This window comes from Galleria mellonella, unplaced genomic scaffold (assembly GCF_026898425.1).
Source record: "Galleria mellonella isolate WM207_F2 unplaced genomic scaffold, CSIRO_AGI_GalMel_v1 utg158, whole genome shotgun sequence".
Lineage (NCBI taxonomy): Eukaryota > Metazoa > Arthropoda > Insecta > Lepidoptera > Pyralidae > Galleria > Galleria mellonella.
In genome coordinates this window covers 1,743,739-1,771,174 of record NW_026442003.1, presented here as the reverse complement: position 1 = coordinate 1,771,174, position 27,436 = coordinate 1,743,739, and the positions used below count along the sequence as shown (strand labels likewise).

The following is a 27,436-nucleotide window of genomic DNA, read 5'->3' as shown; positions in this document are numbered from 1 at the left end:
GTATTCAGCTTTTACGGTTGTTTATTGTTCTCTTTGTGTGAAACGATATAAAAGCTAGGCTAAGGAGCACGCAAAGTCAAACCGGCAAAATGAAATTCAGCATTTTGCTCGTGGCGGTGAGTGGATATTTATTTATTTCTCTTTTTTACATACATACATACATACATACATATCTGTCACGCCTGTCTCCCATTAGGGTAGGCCGAAACAATGGAACGCCAAACGCTTCGATTCAAACAAACCTCTTTCGCTTCTTACACACTCATCAATCTTTTCATACACGCTCGCCGGTTACGGGTACTTCTAAATAATAAAGCAATTTATTTATTTATTGATTCATAGGATTACCAACATAAGGTACAGCTAAACATTTCAATACAATACACTGGCAGATTAGATCTAACTGTTCTTACATTTATAGGCGACCACAGCACGCCTTGTGTTTGACAAACATTAAAATAGAATTAAATTATTAAATGTCATTATATGAGTAAAGATATTAACAAAATGAATAATAATATAATATAAATAATGGAAATTGTATTTAAATTATTATAAATTATAAATAAATATAATGCAATGGCGAGGTACATCAACATTTTAATTTAGCCATGAACACAGAGTGACTATCGTTGTGAATATCAAGTTCAGGCTTGGTTTTTACAATATCAATAAATAAATTGTTAAACGGTTAAAAAATAAAATCAAAAATAGAAGTAATAAATTCATTTTTCAGTGAAAGTAACAATAATCCAAAAGTAACCCATAAATTCAACAGTAAATTAATCAAGATGGTTTCCAGGTGGAACCGCGTGAAGGTCGACCCGGTAGGGTGTATTGCTAGCAATGGGATTGCTAATCTCCATTACCATCAATCCCTTGTTCCCCCTTCCGCTGATTCTAAGCACCAATGTCAAACGAAATTGATTCTGGTAAAGGCGATAGGCGCGCCCCCTGTCACATTGGAGTCTAATACGTTCGGCGGGAGGCAAAAGGTATTGTTAGTAATAGAGTCTAACAGCTCCATCACTAGTATTATACCCTAACAGGTCGACCTCCACGCGGTTCCCCTGGGTACCATCGTAGTTAATTCTTGTGGAATTTCTCACGCTGGACCAACTGACCTGCCTTTTCATCCTCATCAGTCATCTATCACTGGTGCCCCGTTAGTGTATACCGTTAGCACAGGTGGGGTTACCATACCATTATTACCCATTAAAAAAATACGCTCGGGGAAACGTGGGTATATTGTTATGTTCACTACAACGGCAATAGTCGACAGATGGCTCTGACTACCCCATCAGGGATTATAGTAATGAGCATATATTTTATGTAAGATTAAGTATGAGTAGGAAGGAAGGAGAGAAGCAGGATATTCACCAGAGGGAGACTTTGTACAAAAGTCGATTGCTTGGGTACCTCTGTCCCATTAGTGTTTCAACCGTGAAGCAGTTGTGTTTGCATGGCTGTGTTTCGGTTTGAAGGGTGGGATATGGCGTGAATTTACAGGGTACAGAGGAATAACACCTGAGTCCTCAGGAATGGCAACGCATGGGGGTATCATGGGCGTAACAGTACACTCTGTTACGTCCATGGTACTGCTCGTGTCTTTAGGCGACGGTTACCACTTTCCATCAGGCGTGTCGTCAGCTTGTTTGCCATTCTAAGTTGTATAAAAAAAAATGTTTCTAATGGGGATTAGCAGCCCATCGCTGGCAATATACCCTGTCGTATATTATTTTATACATAACTAGTTTTATACTACAGCTTTGTCCACGTGGTTTAAAATAAAATGTTTAACAATTATTGTCTTTCGCAGGCCTGTGTGGTGGCAGTCCAGTGCCGACCGAACAAACGTGAGTATTAATCATCACTATAAAGTTATCACCACTTGGCAATTGTTGTACACATCATCAACAGCGACTTCGTTCATCAGATAGATAGATAGGTAGATAGATACTCTTTATTGTTACCTCCAAAAGATTACAATAGTAAACTTATTATAGATATAAACAATTACAAGAAATGATCACAATGAAACCTTCGGTATAAATTATATTTTTATTTTTTCAAATAATTTTATTTGAACATAAAAAAAATTGTGTAAATTCAGGCTTTTCATACGAACGATCTTATGAAATAAAAAAAAAAAATATAGTTCATTCTAACATAATGTAATATAAAAAAACCCTGTAAATTCACTGCCATATCTCATCCAGGGTGGGATATGGCAGCGAATTAAAATATTGTATAAGATATATATATATATATATATATATATATATATATATATATATATAGGTATTATTTTCATATAATGTGTTTTTCTGAAAAAATGTTTTATTACCTTCCGAGCATTATTATTGACAATGTTGCTGTAGTTTTCAATAGTATTTGTTTGTTTAATTTTGTTTATATTTGTTTTATTTAGTATTGTCTAATTTTGCATTTCGTTTACTTGTATTTTATTTTATACACATTCTAGTGGCTGCCAAATTACTATTTCAGTATATAATTATATATTATTTTAGCTGTTTGTTTGCCTTAAATAAATAAATATATTAATATTAATTATACTAACAAATAAGTAGAAATAGTGTTCACCAAACATCGAGGCAGCGTACCCAAGATACTGGCAGTACCTCTTCGGATTGCCAAACTTGTCTTTTGCGCAAAGTATCTACCAGCTCTTGAATAATGAGTTCCCCAATCTTGTCTACAGATGGCTGTGGAGGGGGCGAAGAAATTGGGAAACCCAAAGTCCCATTAGGCCCCGGTCCCGTCATAAACCCAGGTGGCCCCGTAATCTGGCCTGGTGGAAGCTCGTCCAGTAGGTCTGAAAGTAGTAGCGACTCCAAGAGCAGAAGCAGCAGTTGGGACCGTAATGGATCGAGTAGTTCCAGCAGCAACAGTGGCTCCAGGAGCAGTTCGAGTAGCTCAGGTGAGTTTCATTGAATTTTTTTTAAAGAATAAGGTACGAATGAATGAATGAAAACTCTTTATTGTTTACTTCAAATATAAGTAAAGTATAAAAAAAATATATATATATATATATAATTATGTATTCTAAATATTAATAGTTGTAGCACTTCAGCTGCCCGCTAACAACATGCTTTCTAACTGCATCGGGTTGACTGGAAGAGATCTCTGTCAGAGATAAGTCCACGCTTGCTCACAACGTTTATAAATACATTATTTTATATGTAAGTTACAAGTACAATAAAGAATATATATAAAAGCAAGTTAAAGAGGCAACAATGGGTGAGTTTATCGCAAAATGCGCTCTTTTCCAGGCAGGCTGGTAACGCGTGGGGGGTACCATGGGCGAAACAGTATACTCTGTTATGTCCATGGTACTGCTCATGTCTATAGGCGACAATTACCACTTTCCAGCAGGTGGGCCGTCAACTTGTTTGCCATTCTAAGTTGTATAAAAAAAGTCTTAGAATGGAGAGGGATATGTAACGATTCGTCTAGTCATTTATATATAATATATGTATGTATATATAATATAATATATATTAGTTTATCAACTCTATCAGGGACAAGCCCACCCAAGGGTGGGCTTGTCCCTGATAGAGGTTTCTTCCATCCAACACAGTGCAGTGAGAGAGAAAATGATTAACGGATAATCTAATGCAGGAAAGGTAAAAAAAAAAAATTTGCGTAAATTAAAAGTCATTAGAATACTATTAAAATAAACATGTACAATTTGTAAATAAATGCATATATGTATATGAACAAAAACATAATACATAATAATATATACAATACAGTAAAAGTTCTTTATTTACGCTTCCTTTATTCAAGTTTTCACTATTCACGACTTAATTCCTATATTCGCGGTTAAGGATTCATTATTCGCGGATTTAATTGACACATATAGATTCGGTATCTTTTGTAAACGCGTCGGCAAATGGACTTATAAAAAATTATAACAGACTTACACAACTACACTTAAAGTATGTTGTCAAATGCTGTCGCCGCTGTATAAGTGGGTTGGCTTTCTATATTCACGGTTTCTGTATTCGCGGCATATTTACGGAATGTATACCCCGCGGATAAAGAGCTTTTACTGTATATACAATAATACAATACATATTTTATCGGTTTTTAGGAGGAAAACGTCCAGTACCAATAATTCCATTAGGACCGGGTCCTGTTGTGACCCCAGGGGGACCAATCACACCTATCGGCGGCAGTGGAAGCTCATCCAGTTCAAGTAGCGACAGTAACTCGAGCAGCAGCTCCAACAGTAACTCTGAGGGTAGCTCCAGCGAGAGTAACAGTGCCAGCAATAGCCCGTCTAGTAGCAGCAGCAGCTCAGGTAAGTTGTAATACTTTAATCATTAGTAGTAAAGTGAAGGAAGCTTATATGCAGAAGAGAGTAAGTGAGCTCAGGATATCTAATCACGAAAAGTTAGTGGAAGAAGGAAATAGACAGTGTTAGTCTTCGATAACGAGATAAAGGTAAGGTAACAATGATAATTAAGAGCTGTATAACATAGTAACTGATCATCAGCAGAAAAGTGAAGAAAGATGATACGTATAAGAGAGTTTTCCCACAAAGTCTGATGAAGATCACAGAGAGAGAAGGAAACAGATTGCTCTAGTTTTGGATAACGAGTCATAGGTAAGGCATGGACGAAATTCAATAGTTATTAAATAAAATGTCTACTTACTCTGTTTAATTTTATTTAAAATTTGAAATGACCAACAAGCTAATAGGTCACCTATTTTTTTATGGGTGATAATTAAATGGTAATCCCGCCTGCGCTATCCGTATACACTGGCGGGATACCAGTGAGAGGTGATAGGTGAGGATGAAAGCAAGTTAGCACATCGTAACGAATTTCTCTAGAAATAACCACGATATTTTCCAGGGGGAACCACGTGGAGGTCGACCTGAAAGGATGAATTGCTGGCAATGGGTCAGTTAGTCCCTATTACTAACAGTCCCTTTCCCTCCGATAGGTCACCTATTGGAAAACAGTTATTTGTAGGCGTGAGCAGCATAATGGATATCATAGAATGTGTTATATCTGCTTTAGGTGGTAAACGTCCAGTACCAATAGGTCCATTAGGACCGGGCCCAGTTGTGATCCCAGGTGGACCAATCAGACCTGTTGGCGGTAGCTCGTCCAGCTCAAGTAGCGACAGCAACTCAAGCAGTAGTTCCAACAACAACTCTGAGGGTAGCTCCAGCGAGAGTAACAGTGCCAGCAATAGCCAGTCTAGCAGCAGCAGCAGTTCAGGTAAGATGGTATAATTGATCAGTAGTAGAAAGTAAAAGAAGATAATAAGTTGATATTGCACTAGAGGTAATAAGTACTAAGTGGGAGGTGGTAGGTATAAAATTGTGGGTCCAAGACATCTGATAAGGATCACAGGGAGGGAAAAAAGAAATTGTGTCAACTTCAAATAAAAAAAAAAACAAAGGTAAAGCGATATCAATGATCAATACCCATAAAATGTAATAATTAACTGAAAAGCGATGAAAGATGATATACATAAGAGACTGACCTCAGGATGTTTGATCAGGATTAATAGTCTCTATATGTATATAATAATAATAATTTATATTTGGAACTTTTTTGGTCCATTAAATATTTATTACGAGTAGTATCTTATGGATAGGTTACATAGAAATCAGATAGAAAACAGTCTACGTCAACTATAAATAATAAACAATTTAAATTAGATTTGTATTTATTTTTAGGTGGTAAACGTCCAGTACCAATAGGTCCATTAGGTCCCGGTCCCGTTATACCAAAACCAGGCGGTCCTATAATCAGACCATGGCCCGGAAAAGGCAGTAGCTCATCTAGCTCCAGTGACAGCAGCTCGAACAGCAGCTCCAACAGTAACTCTAAGGGTAGCTCCAGCGAGAGTAACAGTGCCAGCAATAGCCAATCTAGCAGCAGCAGCAGCTCAGGTAAATTCTAGACATGTGACCAAAAATAGTAGAGTTATGAAAGATTAATAATCAAGAATAGTAGAGTGACGTAGTAAAGAGTAAATGAGCCCAGGATATCTAATATGTAGGAGTTAGTAGAAGAAGAAAACAGACTATGCCAATTTTAGATAATGAGATGAAAACAAGGGGATAACGTCAACTAAATATATATGAAATATAATAAATAATTAGTATTAGAAAATTGATGTAATATGATATTCACAAGAATAACTCTTTTATACAAAAAACGTCTTAAATATGAGCCCAATTTTATAACTTCGAATGGTAAATAAGTTAAAGGCACATGTAATGAAGATTTGTAGTTTATGAATGTAAACAACATAATAGATATTACAAAGTACATTGTGTGTTTTAGGTGGAAAACGCCCAGTACCAATAATCCCATTAGGACCCGGTCCTGTTATAATAAATCCAGGCGGTCCTATAATCAGACCTCGGCCCGGAAAAGGCAGCAGCTCATCTAGCTCCAGTGACAGCAGCTCGAATAGCAGCTCCAACAGCGACTCTGAGGGTAGCTCCAGCGAGAGTAATAGTGCCAGCAATAGCCAATCTAGTAGCAGTAGTAGCTCAGGTAAATTTTATTATGTAACTGAAACCAAAAAGTCATGACCCGACTGATGGGAAGTGGTAACTATCATTATATAGATGTGGACGGAGGCACTAAATAATAGTTGCTTATGAATAATTATACTGTACCATGTACATATCACAGAACAGATTCTACATTAATACACTCATTCATTACTATTCCCATATCTCAATATGGCAATAAATTATAGGTTTATGGAGGCATAACATACTAGTCTCCATCTTTCAGATCGAAACACGCATGAAGTTACAACTGATTAACAACTAAACCCGAATTCGGTAGAAGTACCCATGCATAGAATTTTTGTTCAAAATCTCCTTCTGAAAATAAAGGCATATTTAAAGAAAGATATATCTTCCGCGGCGCTCAAAGCAACTTCAAAATTTTCGGGTTGCATAATCTAAATAATCAGACCATGTTATACTGACCGCAGTCAATTGCAGACAACGTAGCGAGCGATGTCATGCCTCAGCTTTTATAAATATTTTCTGATTAAAATTCCGTAAACGCATTTCTCCTATCCACATTCTCCTGTCAAATATTATACTAATTATGATATCACCTAAAGGGTTTCTGATGATACCATGATTGAAATGCTGAGGACTGGACCTCTAATAAGAATGATTGGTTTACGAATTAAATTTCTTCATTTGTCTCCGAGGTCCTTAATAGATTCACTTTGATGAAAAGACGGTTTTAAATTTTATCACATCAACTGGTTGATTTTGATAAATAGCAAATTCCCTAGAGCAACATGCGCAAATAGAATTCTAAGTATATTTCGTTTTCACAGGTCCCAGAAGACCCAGACCAAAGGTTCCACTAGGCCCAGGGCCAGTAATCATTCCACATCCTGGTAAACCAAAAATTCCACTAGGACCTGGTCCAGTAATCTTACCTAATCGAGGTAAGGGAAGTTCATCAAGCTCGAGCAACAGTAGTTCAAACAGTAGCTCAAACAGCGGCAGTAGCTCAGAAAACAGTAGTTCTGATAGTAATAGCTCCAGTAATAGTAACAGTAGCTCAAATAGTAGCTCAAATAATAGCAGCTCCAACAGTAGCAGTGACTCCAATAGTGGATCAAGTAGTAGCTCAAACAACAGCAATAGCTCCAACAACAGTAGCTCCAACAGTAGCAGTGGTTCTAATAGTGGATCAAGTAGTAGCTCAAACAACAGCAATAGCTCCAACAACAGTAGCTCCAACAGTAGCAGTGGATCCAATAGTGGATCAAGTAGTAGCTCAAACAACAACAGCTCCAACAGTAGCAGTGGTTCCAATAGTGGTTCTAGCAGCAGTTCAAATAATAACAGTAGCTCAAACAACAGCAGCTCTAATAGTAGCAGCGGCTCCAACAGTGGCTCAAGCAGCAACTCAAACAACAGCAGTTCCAACAGTAGCAGTGGTTCCAATAGTGGTTCTAGCAGCAGTTCAAACAATAACAGTAGCTCAAACAACAGCAGCTCTAATAGTAGCAGCGGCTCTAACAGTGGCTCAAGCAGCAACTCAAGCAACGGCAGTTCCAACAGTAGCAGTGGATCTAATAGTGGCTCAAGCAGCAACTCAAGCAACGGCAGTTCCAACAGTAGCAGTGGATCTAATAGTGGCTCAAGCAGCAACTCAAGCAACGGCAGTTCCAACAGTAGCAGTGGATCTAATAGTGGCTCAAGCAGCAGCTCAAATGACAATAGTTCCAACAGCAGCAGTGGTTCCAACAGTGGATCAAGCAGTAGCTCAAACAACAACAGCTCCAACAGTAGCAGTGGTTCCAACAGTGGATCAAGTAGTAGCTCAAACAACAACAGTTCTAACAGTAGCAGTGGTTCCAACAGTGGATCAAGCAGTAGCTCAAACAACAGTGGTTCAAACAGTAGCAGCGGTTCTAATAGTGGCTCAAGTAGCAGTTCAAACAACAACAGCAGCTCAAACAACAGCAGCTCCAACAGTAGCAGTGGTTCCAACAGTGGATCAAGCAGTAGTTCAAACAATAGTGGCTCTAATAGTAGCAGTGGTTCGAACAGTGGATCAAGTAGTAGCTCAAACAACAACAGCAGCTTAGACAACAGCAGCTCCAACAGTAGCAGTGGTTCCAACAGTGGATCAAGCAGTAGCTCAAACAATAGTGGTTCTAACAGTAGCAGTGGTTCCAACAGTGGATCAAGCAGTAGCTCAAACAACAACAGCTCAAACAGTAGCAGCGGATCCAACAGTGGTTCAAGCAGCAGCTCAAACAACAGCAGCTCCAACAGCAGCAGTGGCTCCAACAGTGGTTCAAGCAGCAGTTCAGATAACAGCAGCACCAATAGTAGCAGCGGTGCTAATAGCGGTTCTAACAGCAGTAGTAGCTCAAACAACAGCAGCTCAAACAGTAGCAGTGGTTCTAACAGTGGCTCAAGTAGTAGCTCAAATAACAGCAGCAGCTCAAACAACAGCAGCTCAAATAGTAGCAGCGGTTCAAACAGTAGCTCTAGCTCAAACAATAGTAGCTCAAATAGCAGCAGCGGTTCAAACAGTGCTTCAAACAGCAGCAGCGGCTCAAACAGTGCCTCAAGTAGCAGCTCAAATAACAATAGCGCCAACAGTAGCAGCAGTTCTAACAGCGCTTCAAACAGTAGTAGCAGCTCTGAAAGCTCTAATAGCAGCTCTAATATTTGTTAAATTGCATTAAGAAGCATGGTTTGTTTTATTGTTATTATAAAATGTTTGGATTGAAACTTTTTCTTTTGGATAAAAAATTTATTATTTTGTAATTCTATGTATGTTTATTGATTAATTAATAAAATTTTGGTTGTTGCATTATAAAATTGTAATTATTTTAATCAACGAAATCCAATTCTTAAACTAGTTTTATTTAATTAGTTGTCAGAATTCATTAATAGGGTCTTAAAAAAAAATTCAATAACTCTTTATTGCACCAGAAACATAAAAAATATACAAGGACAATTAAACAATTCAAGTGAAATACAGTAGCATAAAGTACAGATTAAAACGCAGTAAAAGCTCTTTATTCGCGGAGTATAATATGTTCAATAAAAATGCCGCGAATATAGGAACCGTGAATATAGAAAACCGAACCACTTATACAGTGGCAACAGCATTTGACAACATACTTTAGGTGTAGTTGTATAGATCTGTTTTAATTGTTTATTAGTCCATTTGTTGACGTCTGGTTTTACAAAGGATACGGAATCCTTTTTATTAATATGTACCGATTAGATCCACGTATAAAGAAATCTTTAAAAAGTCGACTGCTTGGGTATCTCTGTCCTATTCGTGTTTCAACCGTGAAGCAGTTGTGTTTGTATGGCTGTGTTTCGGTTTGAAGGGTGGGATATGGCGTGAATTTACTGGGTACAAAGGAATAACACCCGAGTCCTCAGGAATGGCAACGCATGGGGGGTATCATGTACATGGGGGGTATATGTATATTTGTAATTTATGTATATATTTATTTTAACTTCTGTTTAGGGCTACTACTGCCCACTCATTACTTCCTATACCACTGTACTAGGTTGACTGGAATAAATCTCTTTTAGAGATAAGTTCGCCTTTGTTTACATATAAAAGACTTTACAGATTTAAACAATTTCATGAAATATTCAAATTGAGAAAACAATGAGCGGTGGTACATTAGATTACCACACAATAGGACTGATATATCTGAAGAAGGTAAAAGCCCTTAAAATGCTAAAAAAAAAATAAGCTTCTAATTAGTGCTGTTTTTATCACAAATGATGGAATGACAATAAAAAGGCAGTTTAATGTTTGAATTACGCTACAGTATAGCTACGTCTATAATTGTTCATCTACAACAATTTAAAATCTTTTTCACCGGGTAATTTTACATTTCTGTTTTGTCACAGGTTGACTGGGAGAGAATGCTATATATGTAGTATTAAGTCCGAACTATGTTAGCTGAACTTAAACCAGAAATTTTTGAACATCTGTGTAAATTATTGAAGCCCATTATTTCTTCTCTTTCCGCGTCTAGGGAAGGTAGATAAAGTTTTGTTGGAGAAATCAGTTCAGGGTACAATAGGACTGATATACCTGAAGAAGGTAAAAGCCCTTAAAATATTAAAAAAAAAAAAAAAATAAGTCCGCCTTTTGTACCAGACATTTTTTGTAATGTAGTCAATAAAGAATAAATAAACGAAACAAATAGTCAAGTGTTTAAAACCTGCTCGTAACAAGTCTTATGATATTTCAAGTGTATTTTAAAATTTTAAACTAAATTAAAATTAACGGCCGGCAGCACACCTGCAATGCCGCTGGTGTTGTGGGTGATCATGGGCGGCGGTAGTCACTTACCGTCAGGTAAGCCGCATGCTCGTTTGCCACCTGTGTTGTAAAAAAAAAAACGTAGTACGGCAAACAAGCTGACGGCCCACCTGATGGTAAGCGGTTACTGTAACCTGTGAACGCCTGCAATACTAAGAGTATTGCGCGCGCGTTGCCGACCTTGAAGAAACCTCTTTACTCCCCTTTTGAAGAACGCCTGAGTGGTATAAAAAAATATATTCTACTAGCGACCCACCCCGGCTTCGCGCGGGAGCAATGCTGATACTAAATAGCGCCGCCGTCCATGCACATTAAATCTGAAGGCCTACCATGAAATGTTTCCCGAAATTTCGGAGCCAAACGAAACAGAAATTTGATGTTACAATTACATAATACATGCCGTTTGGAAGTATTAAAAATGTTAAAATATCGTTCCTTTTGACTTTTATGATAGGATGTATGACGAACGAAATGTTACACTCCATTTATTGGTCCGATTTTGGTATAAACAAAAACACGAAATTGAGACCGAAATTTCGGAATTTCGTTTCATGGTAGACTGTATGACATCAATACTTATACGACACTAACGTCACGTCAATTGTTTTGCCTTCCCAGCACCCCTCCGCTAACACTTGAACTTTATGGTACGGTATTAAAGTTCAAATTTACTTTTTAAGTATTATTACGAATCGTCTGTACGGGAGTACAGAAAAGTGTTGTTTTTAGACTCTTTTGAGGCAATTTTTTTAAATTCTTCTCTCCGTAAGAACTGTACTAATACTTCAAAGGACATTCTAAAGAAAGAATTTGCGAAATCGATTCGGTTGTTCCCGAGATTTGCGCTCAGCAACACAAATAAGCGATTTGTGTTGATTTTTATATTATAATATTTTAAAAGGTAGTATTATACGCAATCCTTTAATAATGGCAATGAAAAGATTAATTAACGGAAGAAAAAATATGTTATAATATGTATACAGCTTAAGTATATATTTGCAAAATTTGGCCTTTTGTCTGAGACAATATAAAAGCGAGTCATTGAGGCTGTTTCACGAAGTCTTGTTAAAATGAGGTCGAGTTTTGTGCTGGTAGCTTTAACGGTAAGTACCTAGTTTTTTTTTTTTATAATAATCATTATAATTTTAGCCATTATTCGTCCACTGCTGGACATAAGCCGCCTAGATTTAAGTCGCCTGCATCTACTGATTCTCTGCAATGCATTTTAGGTCGGCACTCCATCTCATTAGCAGAGACTACAAAAATCGATTGCTTGGCCACCTCTGTCCCATTCGTGTTTCTACCCGGAAGGAGTTGTGTTTGCATGGCTGTGTTTCGGTTTGAAGGGTGGGCTATGACAGTGAATTTACAAGGTACAGAGGAATAACACCTGAGTTCTCAGGAATGGCAACGCATGGGGGGTATCATGGGCGAAACAGTATACTCTGTTATGTCTATGGTACTGCTCATGTCTATAGGCGACGGTTACCACTTTCCATCATGTGGGCCGTTAGCTTGTTTGCCATTCTAAGTTGCATAAAAATATGTCTAAATAGCCATTTACAGAATAGCATGCAAATGTCGTATTTTGGTAGGAACTGACTAATTCATGCATCGACAACAACTATACTACATATTTATCGATTCTTTTTTAAAAAATCATTTAAATGGAAGATAAAGAACTGGAATGGCCGTGTGGTCCCGGCATAGAATAGGCCACCCCTTCCTTTCCCGTGGGTGTCGTAAGAGGCGACTTAGAGAACTTGATGGTAGAGGGATGGATAGCAGTGTCCTTCTTAAATCACCGAAGCCTAACTGCGGTGGGGGGAAAAGGGATTGTTAGTAATGGGATCAAATAGCCCCATTATCAGCAATATACCCTGTCAGGTCGACCTCCACGTGGTCCGCCCTGGAAACTATCGTGGCTAATTCTAGTTGAATTCGTCATGATGGGCTAACTGACCTGATTTCATCCTCGTCTGTCATCTCCCACTGGTGCCCCGCCAGCGTATACCGATAGCGCAGGCGGGGTTACCATACTATTGTCACCCATTAATATATAAAGCCTGACCGCAGTTGCCAACCTGCTTGCCAAGCGTGGCAACTGGTGAAACTAACTTATGGGGAAAGATTATGTTCAGCAGTGGACAGTTAACGGCTGTATCGTTATCATCATCATCATCATCATCGAGGCACATTTAATAATTTGTTAATAATATACACTTTATTTTGCAGGCATGTGTCCTAGCTGTACACTGCCGACCAAATATAAGTAAGTATTTATTTTATTCCTAGAAACAGTGAGGGATGATAGGTGAGGATGAAAAGGCAGGCCAATTAGCCCATCGTGATGAATACACCTGGAATTCAGCATGTGATGGTCGATTAGGAGGTTTCTTTTTTTAACGGATGATAATGGAATGGTAACCCCACCCGCGCTATCGGTATACACCGGCGGGACACCAGTGAGGGATGATAGGTGAGGATGAAGCAAGTCAGCCCATCAAGACAAATTCAACAAGAATTGTTCACGAGAGTTTCTAGGGGGAACCACGTGAAGGTCGACCTAATAGGGTATATTGCTAGCAAGGGGGTTATTAAGCCCAATTGCTAACAATCCCTTCTCTCCCCGATTAGGAGGTTGAATGAAAAGGTGTACTCTTCTATCCTTATTGTGCATTGGTAGGGCATCAGCGATGGGGTAAACAATGAGGACTGAGCCAGGTCAGTTGGCCCATCGGGACGAATTTACTAGGAATTAACTACGATGGTTTCCAGGGGCATAGAGCATGGGCGTCGACCTGATAGAGTATTATGCTAGCTTTAGGATTTGTAGTCCCCATTACAAAGAATCTCTTTTTTCATCCCCAGGCTGGGAGGTCGGCTCCGGATCTTCGAGGTCCTCTGAGAGTCGAAGCACCAGTAACTCAGAAAGAAGCAGCAGCAGTAGCGTACAAAGCAGCGAAAGAAGCGTCGAAAATCAGATTAGTTCAGGTAAGATATTGCTTGTCGCCTGTGGTAAGGAAGGCTGGTGAAAGGAAGTGCCGGGTAAGGGACCACAGAATAGGCCACCCCTTCCTTACCTGTACGTATCTGAAGAGGTGACTATGGGAACTTAACGGTACTGGTTACGCCGCTTCGATTGTACCTGGATTCATCTATTTTATTATGGTCTGTGGGCAAGTGAGGCACCAAAAACGCCACAGAGCAGAGTGCTTTTATCCCGCTTGCCGAGCGAACCCAGCGCGCGCGCGCATCGCAATGAAAAATATACTATACAGTTTTGTGTTGGACAAATCAAACTTAAAAACTATTCCGTGCTATTCTGCACATCGAAGTTACCCAAAACAGCAAAGAAGACGAGGAGCTGTACTGCGGTGCTTAGGTCATCCAGTTAGGCACGCCAGCGCTGTACTTCCAATATATATAGGGAGACTTTGTACAAAAGTCGATTGCTTGGCCACCTCTGTCCCATTCGTGTTTCTACCGTGAAGCAGTTGTGTTTGCATGGCTGTGTTTCGGTTTGAAGGGTGGGTTATGGCAGTGAATTTACAGGGCACAGAGGAATAACACCTGAGTCCTCAGTATACTCTGTTATGTCCATGGTACTGCTCATGTGTATAGGCGACGGTTACTACATTCCATCAGGTGGGCCGTTAGCTTGTTTGCCATTTTAAGTTGTATAATAAAATAAAATAAATCTCGATCGGTAACGTTTCAAATTTTTAGCACAATAAAAATAAATATTACTTTCTTCTTTTTAACATTGCAGCATCATCGGATAGGTCGTCATCTGCCTCCGAGAGGCAGAGTTCTGCTTCTAGCAGGGGAGAAAGGAACTCTTGGGGAGAAAGAGGTAACCTATGCACTAGTATTAAAGTTTATATTAATATTATTATTATGATACTTTCATATGTACCAATACGTACATATGTATGTATGTACCAGAGGGAGACTTTGTACAAAAGTCGTTTGCTTGGGTACCTCTGCCCCATTCGTGTTTCAACCGTGAAGCAGTTGTGTTTGCATGGCTGTGTTTCGGTTTGAAGGGTGGGGTATGGCATGAATTTACAGGGTACAGAGAAATAATACCTGAGTCCTCAGAAATGGCAACGCATGGGGGGTATCATGGGCGAAACAGTATACTCTGATATGTCCATGGTACTCTTTATGTCTATAGCGACGGTTACCACTTTCCATCAGGTGGGCCGTCAGCTTGTTTGCCATTCTAGGTTGTATAAAAAAAATGTAAAAAAAGATAAAGGGAAAGCAATGGTCCAGGGATGGGCAGAAGCTTCCCTCTTAAAACATCACCAATTTTTCTTTGCTGTATAGGAGTTCAGTAAAGAGTCTGGATTACCTATTATTAATCGAAGATAGAGAGTATTGTCCTGGGCAAACTGAAAATTTGCAGTAAAGAAACATGGGCCTAGAAATGATAAACCGTTTTGTGTCCCACTGACACGACGCGGCCACCCGTCCAGTTAGTATAGGGAGGCTCAGTTATCACTTCTCGTTCCATGTTCCTTCAGTGAAAATGTTCAGTTTTTAACTACGGTTGACAACCCGCTTGCAAGCGTGGCAATCTCCAGCAGCAGTATTTCCGAACCGATACGACATCATAACCTTCAAGAAAAGAGCATATTCCTTTTTAAAAGGCCGGCAGCACACCCGCAATAAATAAATAAAGATAAAAAAAATGATAATTTACCTGGGTTATCTCGACGTTTTGACCATGTTACACCGACCGTGGTCACAAGTAGACTGACGTAGCACTGTCACGACTCCGCTTCCGAGGCGGAAGTTTTTGTTCTACCCGCTCATTGTATCATATCGCTCAAATTGTCTTGCCACATCTCAGGTGTTAACCTTCTTTGTGAACAAACTTGCAGGTTCGTCGTCAGCTTCTGCGTTGGACAGGTCCGCTTCTGAAAGACTGAGTTCTGCATCGAGGAACGAGGCGAGAAACTCATGGGGAGGTAATTATTTATTTAATTTGTTATTTATTTATTCGTTAAAAATAATTACAACATTATAACAGCAAATGCCAAATCAATGTTATAAACCTAGTGTGCTAACATACAACGTTATAATAAATGTATTTAACCCGACTCTAGATATGTGTGAGCCGCTTCTATTGTCTCTGGCAGGCTGCTACTGAATATATCAACAATGTTTTTTAATATTATTTAATAACCGTATTGTGTGTATGTATTTCCTATGTAACCTATTTTCTATATCAATCAACTAGCTAAATCGCATGGGTTTGTCCGCGTAAATCAGATTGTTTCATTTCCTCTTATAATACAGTTAGTTGTTTGTCAATGTAACATTTTTATATGTATATATTTATTTATTTAATATAGTATGTATAATAATAATAATAATAATAATCATTTATTTACAAAATATTGGTGATTGCCAGTAGCAGATCTTAAGTTATTGTTAAGTAATTGTTCAGCAATATTTACCATTTCGGTGTGTAAATGTTTTTTTTTTTTTTTATAATATCCAAAATAAGTCAAATTAACATTCAAATTACAATCACTAATAAGCTTTTACAATGTCAAGTATCACAAATTACATCTATTCAAAAAGTCTTTCACAGAATAGAAACAACCATCAATTAAGTAGTCAAACAATCTTCTCCTAAACTGTGTGTTGGTCAAATTTTTAACATTATCAGACGATTAGATTATTTTTAACATTTTTAACATTATTATATGTTTATATTAGTCTAATTGTGTGTTTATATTATAGGAATATATTAAGTACATAGTTTATATAGATAGAGCATAGAGTCTTAAAAACGGATCAACTTTTTGTCAGCTAATTGTCGAATTAGTTGACTCGTTTCTCTTATCAGTGTTCTATATACTTACGCATACAATGCACCTATCTTGACGTGTCTATATTTGATTATTTAATAAATATGTTTTTAGGCTTTAGAAAGACGCGAAAATTATAAAACAAAACAATATATACATATCGTCATAGTCGTAGAATACTAACGGATCTTTATATGTATTTCTTTGTCAGATCCGTCAGTATTCTACGACTATGACGATGTATATATATATATATATATATATATATATATATATATATATATATATATATATATATATATATATATTATTCAAATTATATTCAATAGTTAAATAAACTTTCAGCCTCAGCGTTGGAGAGGTCCGCTTCAACCGCTGAGAGACAAAGTTCAGCTTCGAGGAACGAGGAGAGAAACTCATGGGGAGAACGAGGTAATATGTTATAAATAAACTAATACATACTTTTTAAATTTTCCCTCCCTGAAGCATGCAAGCACTATGTTGAGAGTCGGCACTGTACTTATATTAATAAAATGGGTAAACGTATTTGTGCAACCTTGGAAAGTATCAACATAATAAAATAAATAATATATAACGAGTCAAAAAGACTTAGACACTTGATAATATAAAATATTTAAATTCAATAAATTTGTTGCATAAATACATACAAACGTTTTCTAATCAAAATGCCGTGGATCTTTAAAATGTAAGTTGCTTTAGTAAATTTAGTAAAAAATAAATTGCAAGAAAAGAAGTTTACAGAAAACGCAATGATTATTTATATCTTTCGAACTATTTCTATATATTAATTTCCATTACTATACTCAATCACGTATAATCTTTCAGCTTCAGCGTTGGAGAGGTCTGCTTCAGCCACTGAGAGACAAAGTTCCGCTTCTAGAAACGAGGAGAGAAACTCATGGGGAGAAAGAGGTAAAACAATATATTTGTATGAAATCTATGCAAACAGTACATTGAATTTAAAAAAAATATAATTAATATTCATTAATTATATTTTTAAAAAACCGATTTTGATAAAATTTTTACAGAGACAATCTAGAAATATATTCTTTCAGATAAAAAGAATTATCTAAATCGGTTTACAACTGACGGACTTATGAGACAACAAACATAAAAAATGCAACCTATATAAATATTTAGTTATTCGAATAATATACATTTATTTACTTTTTTATTTCCTTTATTGATTTATATAATCGTGAATAACTTTTCAGCCTCAGCATCTGAAAGGTCCGCTTCTGAGAGACAAAGGTCTGCTTCGAGAAACGAGGAGAGAAACTCATGGGGTGAAAGAGGTAACGTGAGTAACGAGAGTTACTCTTCACTGTTTCACAAACTACTGTTTTACAAAAAACTGACTTCAATTGCAACAAAACTAGTTATTTTGATATTGATATTTTTAATTGATATGTTAATTGTTGATCTTAAATGTATTTTTGCATGCTATCACCTTGTTAGCTAAGCACGAATGTTCTTTGACTAATGTAACATCTTTAACTTTACCGTGTTTAAGCAAATAAAGATTATTATTATTATTATTAAATAAAAAGTGACAGGCTGGATAACATTATGAATATTCAATAATTTTGTAGCGTTAATACTTTTAGATGGTTACATAGATTCATTTTACAAATTTCATCGCTGATAAGGGCAGTGCCGACCCTTAAATAACGTAACAAAAACTTCTATATTCGATTATAATTTGATATTAATCTATCTATATATTTGAATGATATAAATTTATCTGCTTTTTTTTTTATTTCTTTTTTTGATTTATAATACAATCGTGAATAACGTTTCAGCTTCAGCATCGGAGAGATCCGCTTCTGAAAGGCAAAGTTCTGCTTCGAGGAACGAGGAGAGAAACTCATGGGGCGAAAGAGGTAATCGACATGTTATAAAGTCGCTCTTTACTGTCTCCCCAAAAAACAGTACCTAGTGAATAAATATAGTAGACTACAGCATGGGGTTCTTCAAAAGGGGGGTAGAGAGGTTTCTTCAGGGCCTGCAATACCTCTCGCATTGCAGGCGTTTATAGGCTACGGTAACCGCTTACCATCAAGTGGGCCGTATGCTTGTTTGTGAGCTCAGTGGTATAAAAAAATATCAAGATTGTTTCCCATAAAAAAAAAAATCGATCTCAATTGTGAGCAAACCAGTTATTTTGGTCTAAAACTTAAACTACCAAATGGATTTTGATAAAATTTCTATGTGACCAACCTGTAAATATAACCTTTCAGGTAAAAAAAACAATTTTTCAAATCGGTTCACAACTGACGGGGTTATGAGGTGACAAACATAAAAAAAATACAGCATAAATTGATGTTATTATTAAGATTAGTAAAAAATACATCTTGTTCCTATTGTGTGAATAGTTGCATGGAATATATTCATTATTATCATCATCATACCAGCCTTTAACTGTCCACTGCTGAATATAAGCCTCCCCCTTGGGGGGTTTTGCTAGCAGTTGCCACGCTTGGCAGTCGGACTGGCAACCGCAATTAGGTTTTTTAAGATATTCTAAGAGAGACACTGCTGCCCATCTCTCGTTCTCCCTTAGTCGCCTCTTACGACACTCATGGGAAAGGAAGGGGTGGCCTATTCTATGCCGGGACCACGCGGTGAATTGATTGATATATATTAATTTTAAATCGACTTCAAAAAGAATTAAATCTCAATTCAGTTGTATTTTTTATTTGAAAAACGAATGCAATATTTTGATTTTTTTTTTATTCATTAATTCACTTTTCACTGTATCTTGGTGATGGGATTATAGTTTAACACCATATGTAGAATTTCCAATATAAACTGTTTAACTCGACTACTTTTATATTCATAGATGGCAGTGAAGTAGAACGTGAACGCCGCCGAAGACCTGGAAGTCCAGGTGTAGGTTCTAGACCTGGAGTCCCACTAGGCCCTGGCCCAGTTACCAGACCTGGTTCTAGAATAGAAGTAATCCCATTAGGGCCTGGCCCTGTCATTATACCTGGCCGTGGTGTTGGTGGAAACGGAGGCTCATCCGGCAGTAATAGCAGCAGCGGCTCAAGCAGCAACTCCAATAGTTCTAGTAGTAGTTCCAGTGACAATAGTTCTAGTAATAGTAGCTCAAACAACAGCAGTAGCTCCAATAGTAGCAACAGTAGTAGCTCTAACAACAGCAGTTCAGATAATAGCAGCAGCTCAAACAACTCTAGCAGTGGAAGCAACAGCTCAAATAACTCGAGTAGTGGTAGCCGTTCAAACAACTCCAGCAGTGCAAGCAATAGCTCAAACAACTCCAGCAGTGGAAGCAACAGCTCAAATAACTCGAGTAGTGGTAGCAGTTCAAACAATTCCAGCAGTGGAAGTAGTAGCTCAAACAACTCCAACAGCGGTAGCAGTTCAAATAACTCAAGCAGTGGAAGCAGTAGCTCAAACAACTCTAGTAGCAGCAGCTCAAACAACTCCAGTGGAAGCAGCAGCTCAAACAACTCTAGTGGCAGCAGCAGTTCAAACAACTCCAGTGGAAGCAGCAGCTCAAACAACTCCAGTGGAAGCAGCAGCTCGAACAACACTAGTGGCAGCAGCAGCTCAAACAACTCCAGTGGTAGCAGCAGCTCAAACAACTCCAGTGGTAGCAGCAGCTCAAACAACTCCAGTGGTAGCAGCAGCTCAAACAACTCCAGTGGTAGCAGCAGCTCAAACAACTCTAGCAGCAGCAGCTCAAACAACTCCAGTGGCAGCAGCTCAAACAACTCTAGCAGCGGTAGCAACTCAAACAACTCTAGCAGCGGTAGCAGCTCTAACAACTCTAGCAGTGGTAGAAGCTCAAACAACTCTAGCAGCGGTAGCAGCTCTAACAACTCTAGTGGTAGAAGCAGCTCAAACAACTCTAGTGGTAGCAGCAGCTCAAACAACTCCAGTGGTAGCAGCAGCTCAAACAACTCTAGTAGCGGTAGCAGCTCTAACAACTCCAGTGGCAGCAGCTCAAACAACTCCAGTGGCAACAGCAGCTCAAACAACTCCAGTGGTAGCAGCAGCTCAAACAACTCCAGTGGTAGCAGCAGCTCAAACAACTCCAGTGGTAGCAGCAGCTCAAACAACTCCAGTGGTAGCAGCAGCTTAAACAACTCCAGTGGTAGCAGCAGCTCAAACAACTCCAGTGGTAGCAGCAGCTCAAATAACTCCAGTGGTAGCAGCAGCTCAAACAACTCCAGTGGTAGCAGCAGCTCAAACAACTCCAGTGGTAGCAGCAGCTCAAACAACTCTAGGAGTGGAAGCAGCTCAAACAACTCCAGTAGTTCAGGCAACTCCATCAGTGGCAGTAGCAGCTCAAACAACTCTAGTAGTTCAAACAACTCCAGCAGTGGTAGCAGTTCAAACAACTCTAGCAGCTCAAACAACTCCAGCAGTGGCAGCAGCTCGAACAACTCTAGCAGTTCAAACAACTCCAGCAGTGGCAGCAGTTCAAACAACTCTAGCAGCGGTAGCAGTTCAAACAACTCTAGCAGCGGTAGCAGTTCAAACAACTCTAGCAGCGGCAGCAGCTCAAACAACTCTAGCAGCGGTAGCAGTTCAAACAACTCAAGCAGTAGCAATAGCAGCTCAAACAACAGCAGTGAAAACAGCAGTAGCTCAACTAGTAGCAGTTCTAACAACTCTGAAAGCTCAAGTAGCCAAAACAGCGCCGAAATCTCAATTAGCAGCAGATCTGAAAGCAGCAGCTCCAGTAGCAGCAGCTCTGAAAGCAGCAGCTCGAGTTCCAGCAGCAGCTCGAGTTCATCTTCGGTGAATTAAGACGAATTATTGGCTCAGTAAAGGGAAAATGTCTTGTCAATTAAAAAACTAAATTTTTTAGGCATATCTTGTATTTTGGTTTAAAGCATGTTGTTGGAGAAAACATAATAAAATTGTTCATTGCAATAGTACACGGTTATTTTAATATTGTTTTATTTTATTGTTTCTGCCTACCCTAATGGGAGACAGGCGTGACAGATATGTATGTATGTATGTATGTTTTATTTTAATGCCTACATAATGATAATCATGATGATGCTATTAATCATGAACTCACCAGAGGGAGACTTTGTACAAAAGTCGATTGCTTTGGCACTTCTGTCACATTCGTGTTTCAACCGTGAAGCAGTTGTGTTTGCATGGCTGTGTTTCGGTTTGAAGGGTTGGGATATGGCGTGAATTTACAGGGTACAGAGGAATAACACCTGAGTCCTCAGGAATGGTAACGCATGGGGGATATCATGGCCGAAACAGTATACTCTGTTATGTCCATGGTACTGCTCATGTCTATAGGCGATGGTTATCATTTTCCATCAGGTGGGCCGTCAGCTTGTTTGCCATTCTAAGTTGTCTAAAAAATGAAACTATCCATTCCTGGACATCGACTTTAGAAGTTTCTGCTAGTAGTTCAAGTGGTGGAAGCTTGGTAGGCGAACGGGAAACTGCAGTTAGGCGCTGGTGATGTTTTAAGAAGAACGCTGTTGTCCGTCCCACGGCCATTAAGTTAATTAAGTTACCTCTTAGGACATTTACGGGAAATGCCCCTTCATTAGCTCCATCTATGCCTTTTTGTTACTTGTTTTTTTATTTCCATTTTGTTTTATTTCATAATTGAAACACGAATGGGACAGAGGTACCCAAGCAAACGACTTTTGTACAAAGTTTATAATAATAATAATAATAAATACACGCAAACTAGCGTATATACTAGCTAACGCTGAGTAGCTATCTGTATACACCGGCAGGGCACCAGTGAAGGATGATAGGTGAGGATGAAGCAGGCCAGTTAGCCCATTGTGACGAATTCAACAAGAATTAGCCACGATGGTTTCCAGGGGGAATCACGTGGAGGTCGACCTGACAGGGTATTTGCTAGCTATGGAACTGGTAGTCCGCATTACTAACAATCCCTTCCCCCCTCCATAAAAGAACTAAAGTAACCGACATAGCCCGAAGGATAAGCAAGCTGAAGTGGCAATGGGCTGATGGGACTGAAGAACCGACAACCGATGGGGAAGAAAAGGTCTTGAGTGGAGACCCTGTATGGGCAAACGCCATGAGAGATGATTCGCCACTAGATAGAGTGACGACCTCAAATGCATGGGGGGAAAGGAATTGTTAATTATAGATTTAATAACCCCATTGCTAGCAGTATACCTTATCAGTTCGACTTCCACGTGGTTCCCCCTGGAAACCATAGTGGTTAAGTCTTGTTCAATTGATCACTATAGGCCAACTGACCTGCCTTCATACTCACCTGTCATTCTTCACTGATACAATGCCAGTGTATACCGATAGCGCAGGCTTACCATTCCATCTTCACCTGTAAAAAAAGACCTCAAATGCTTTGCAGGGAGTCAGTGGACGTATGTGGTTCAGGATCGTTCATTATGGCAGTCTTTTGGAAAGGCTTAAGTGCAGTAATGTACAGATAATGGCTAAAAATACTATTTTGCATTACGCATAAAAAAAAACAAATATTTTTTTTTTTATCTATGAACAGAACTTCACTACTCCCTACAGAGTATACATACAAGTACCAAAGTGACAACAAATTATAAATCATTCGGTAATTACGCTCACGGCACGCGACCGAAGGGTGGCTCTAAAATCGGTACCCATGCGTAGACAATTAAAAAAAAAAGCAACGACACCGCTGGTGTCAAATGATTTTCGAATTAGGAATCGAACGTCAAATTATTGCTTTTGTTGCTTCTATTCTAAGGTTAATGGTACACTGGGACACAAATAATTAATATTGTTTAAATGTAAATAAAAAATGTTAATTGGATTCAATTTTTGTTTGAAAGAGGACAATTTATATTTTAATATTTCATATAATTGATGTGTTAATATACAATATTTATGATAAATTTGAATTGTATTTAATTTTTTTTTTAAAAAGAAGACGTAGTCCTGTCAGACACTATATTCAAATTTAAATAATTTTTATTCAAATAGAAATATTTACAAGCTACTTTAAATTAACATCTTTTATGATTCTACAGTTCGGTATTTTATTTGCTGAGAAAAATCCTCAAAGAATTCAACAGTTACTCTTTTAAATCTATGCTAACATTATGTGTATTTATTGAAATACACTATGTCTCCAATTATATGGTTATTAAAAAGCCCTTTGATCGACTAAGACCACGTAAGTTTGTCATTCAAGTAATTTTTTTTTATACAACTTACAATGGCAAACAAGCTGACGGCCCACCTGATGGAAAGTGGTAATCGTCGCCTATACACATGAGCAGTACCATGGACATAACAGAGTATACTGTTTTGCCCATGATACCCCCCCGTGCTTTGCCATTCCTGAGGACTCAGGTGTTATTCCTCTGTACCCAGTAAATTCACGCCATATCCTACCCTTCAAACCGAAACACAGCCATGCAAACACAACTGCTATACGGTTGAAACACGAATGGGACAGAGGTACCCAAGCAAACGACTTTTGTACAAAGTCTCCCTCCCGCATTTAATGTGTGTGTGGGCTTTGGTCTATTAGTTTTAAATTTATTAAAAGGTTGATATCCTTCGCCATTTTATTATAACATTTAACGTCCTTTCACATATAAGACCATTAGCTTTTTGTAAACAATACTTCGGAACAGTAAATCTGTATTTACATCTAGTATTAGGATTATTATTGAGATAGCTATTTTTAAGAACTAGTTGAAGATTTCTGCGTATATATAGATATTATATATGTGTATATATTATTATATTTTATGGGGCATAGGCTTAAACAATATTAGGTGCCAATTAGTGAGTTTCATACAGAATATCCCAGTGTGTATCTAACTTAAATGCTCGAGGTCGCGTCTCACATTACACGTGTGTCAGAATTCCCGCTTTTTTTGACACAACTATTTTTTATTTAACTTTTTAATTCAGCGCAACTTTAGGCAATGACTTCCTATTTGTACAGCCGAAATATTTTTTGATAATGGAATTGTAACCTTGCTATTATTGGTATACGACCACAGGGCACCAGTGAAGGATGAAAGGTGATGATGGAGTCAGCTCATCGTGATGAATTTAACAAGAATTAACCACGATGTTGCCTGGGTCATCGATTGGAGAATGACCTAATGGTGTTTTATTAGCGATGGGCACTGTAGTAGGTACCCATTAATAAGAAACTCCTATCCATGGAGTCTTGACGTTGTATTTGATTTGGTTTGGTTGTTTATAGAAATTTCATCGTGCCTCCGATCAAACTGTTTATAATTACTCCTCTCCCTCCAAAGGTTGGCTGCAAGAGATCGCTCTTAGCGATAAGGCCGCCCATTGTTTTCTCAGTGTAATATTTTCTTGTAATTGTTTGTATCTATAATAAGTTTACTATTGAGATACATAGCGAGCCACTATCGAGACCTGCAAATACAAATACAAATAATACAAATAACTTTGTTTGAAAAATGGTATAGAAGATGGTATATATTAAATAAAATAATTGGTAAATAGTTCACATTTTTCACCAGAATTTGGCGTACAAAATTTATTTAAATGTGCCACCATACTATGCTAATACTATTTTACTTAAATCGTCATATTATATAAATGTCAATATATTTACGTATTAATAATAAATTATACAGGTTACAAATTACAATCATTTGGGGGGGAAAGGGATTGTTAGTAATGGAGAAAAAGAATCCCATTGCTAGCAATATACCCAACCAGGTCGACCTCCTCGCGGTTCCCCCTGGAAACTATCATGGTTAATTCCCGATGAATTCATCATGATGGGCTAACTGGCCTGTTTTCGTTCTCACCTATCACCCTTCACTGGTGCTCCGCCAGCGTATCCCGTTAGCGCGGGCGGGGTTACTATACCATTTTCACCCATCAAAAAAAAATTACAATCATTTTACAAATTACAAATTATATTAATTGAGTCACATATTTAGGCTTTAAAATATTCAAAATATTCATCAACCGAGTAAAAACATTTTGCTATCAGCCATCTTTTTAGTTTCTTTTTAAATATATTCAAGAGTAGTACTGCTGATACCGCATCGCATTCACAACTCGTGTAAATGTAACCAAGTCATTGCTGATGCTGCAGGGCGAGGCTGGCTAACGTGACGCCTTAAAAATCACTCCTGGTTCGAACTGAGCAGTGTTTTTAATTATAAATTAGACATAAGAATTTTATACTGTAACATAGAAATAAATTTATTTATTTATTCTTTATTGCACAGTAAAATTTTGTACAAATGGCGAGCTTAATGCCATATGGCATTCTCTACCAGCTAACCATTGGGTAAAAACAGAAAGCGTATGAAGGGCAGATGTTAAAAATATGTGAAAATTATAGTAGATAGACTTTGTACAAACGTCGATTGCTTGGGTACCTCTGTCCCATTCGTGTTTCTACCGTGAAGCAGTTGTGTTTGCATGGCTGTGTTTCGGTTTGAAGGGTGGGATATGGCGTGAATTTACTGGGTGCAGAGGAATAACACCTGAGTCCTCAGGAATGGCAACGCATGGGCGGTATCATGGGCGAAACAGTATACTCTGTTATGTCCATGGTACTGCTCATGTCTATAGGCGACGGTTACCACGTTCCATCAGGTGGGCCGTCAGCTTGTTTGCCATTCTAAGTTGTATAAAAAAAAAGGTAACACATTAAGGCGATACACAATATAAATATAATCTATCTATCTATCCTATTTAAGAGCTGCGCTCTTGTCGGTGGAGCTCTTGCCACTCACTACGATTTTCAGCGAGCCTCTTCATCTCTTGATACGACACGACACCAACTTTATCCTTGTTCCATTTGATGTAACTATGCCTTGGTCACCCTCTTCCCTTCTTTCCTTCTATCTTACCTTCTATTATAATGTTCATAAGTTCGTCGTGTCGTATCAAGTGTCCCAACATTTTTCCCCTTCAGTCCTCAATAGTTCTAATAATATAATATACACATAAATTAGTTTTAACAAAATTTAGTTTTTTTTTGAGTCCTCCGGTTGTCGCCCTCATGATTATTGTAATCTTTTGGAGGAAACAATGCAGAGTATTTATCTATCTATTTTGACATTTATCGACAAACTCCTTTATTCAATTAATACCCCAAATCGGACCCCTCCTCTAACCGCAACAATAATCAAAATGGCCGACATGTCAAAACACTTGAGTAATGAATGGAGATTACGCGCCAAATAACTAGGGGAGTAATATAATTACATTATTAATGCCAATAGAATTATGTTTATGTAAGTCCAGTTAATACGAAAGTAAGGGGGGGAAGGGATTGTTAGTAATGCGGACTAACAATCCCATTGCTAGCAATATAACTCTTTCAGGTCGAACACCACGTGGTCCCACATAGAAACCATCGTGCTAAATTCCTAGTGTATTCATCACGATGGGTAAACTGACCTGCCTTTTCATTTTCAGAGGGAGACTTTGTACAAAAGTCAACTGCTTGGGTACCTCTGTCCCATTCGTGTTTCAATCGTAAAGCAGTTGTGTTTCGGTTTGAAGGGTGGGATATGGCGTGAATTTACTGGGTACAGAGGAATAACACCTTAGTCGTCAAGAATGGCAACGCATGGTGGGTATCATGGGCGAAACAGTATACTCTGTTACGTCCATGGTACTGCTCATGTGTATAGGCGACGGTTACCACGTTCCATCAGGTGGGTCGTCAGCTTGTTTGCCATTCTAAGTTGTATAAAAAAATCTCTCACTGGTGTCTGGCCAGCGTATACCATCAGC

The 27,436-nt window shown here is 38.2% G+C and overlaps 3 protein-coding genes across 3 annotated transcripts in view; all 3 read left to right on the top strand.

Annotated features, from left to right (window-relative positions):
- The window catches only part of LOC113513811 (motile sperm domain-containing protein 2-like), a 201,504-nt gene that overhangs the window by 27,544 nt on the left and 146,524 nt on the right, over positions 1-27,436 (top strand). The window lies entirely within an intron of this gene.
- LOC113513637 (uncharacterized transmembrane protein DDB_G0289901-like) lies at positions 45-9,370 on the top strand. The gene is made up of 8 exons (XM_031911780.2): positions 45-116; positions 1,820-1,856; positions 2,723-2,941; positions 4,118-4,327; positions 5,052-5,255; positions 5,720-5,935; positions 6,333-6,548; positions 7,360-9,370. The coding sequence occupies exons 1-8, from the start codon at positions 90-92 to the stop codon at positions 9,222-9,224; spliced, it is 2,994 nt and encodes a 997-aa protein (XP_031767640.2). The 5' UTR covers positions 45-89; the 3' UTR covers positions 9,225-9,370.
- Positions 11,858-21,617, top strand: LOC113521079 (dentin sialophosphoprotein). Its single transcript, XM_052892435.1, has 10 exons — positions 11,858-11,950; positions 13,083-13,119; positions 13,719-13,841; positions 14,620-14,703; positions 15,740-15,826; positions 17,021-17,107; positions 17,522-17,608; positions 17,911-17,991; positions 18,499-18,579; positions 19,539-21,617. The coding sequence occupies exons 1-10, from the start codon at positions 11,918-11,920 to the stop codon at positions 21,476-21,478; spliced, it is 2,640 nt and encodes an 879-aa protein (XP_052748395.1). The 5' UTR covers positions 11,858-11,917; the 3' UTR covers positions 21,479-21,617.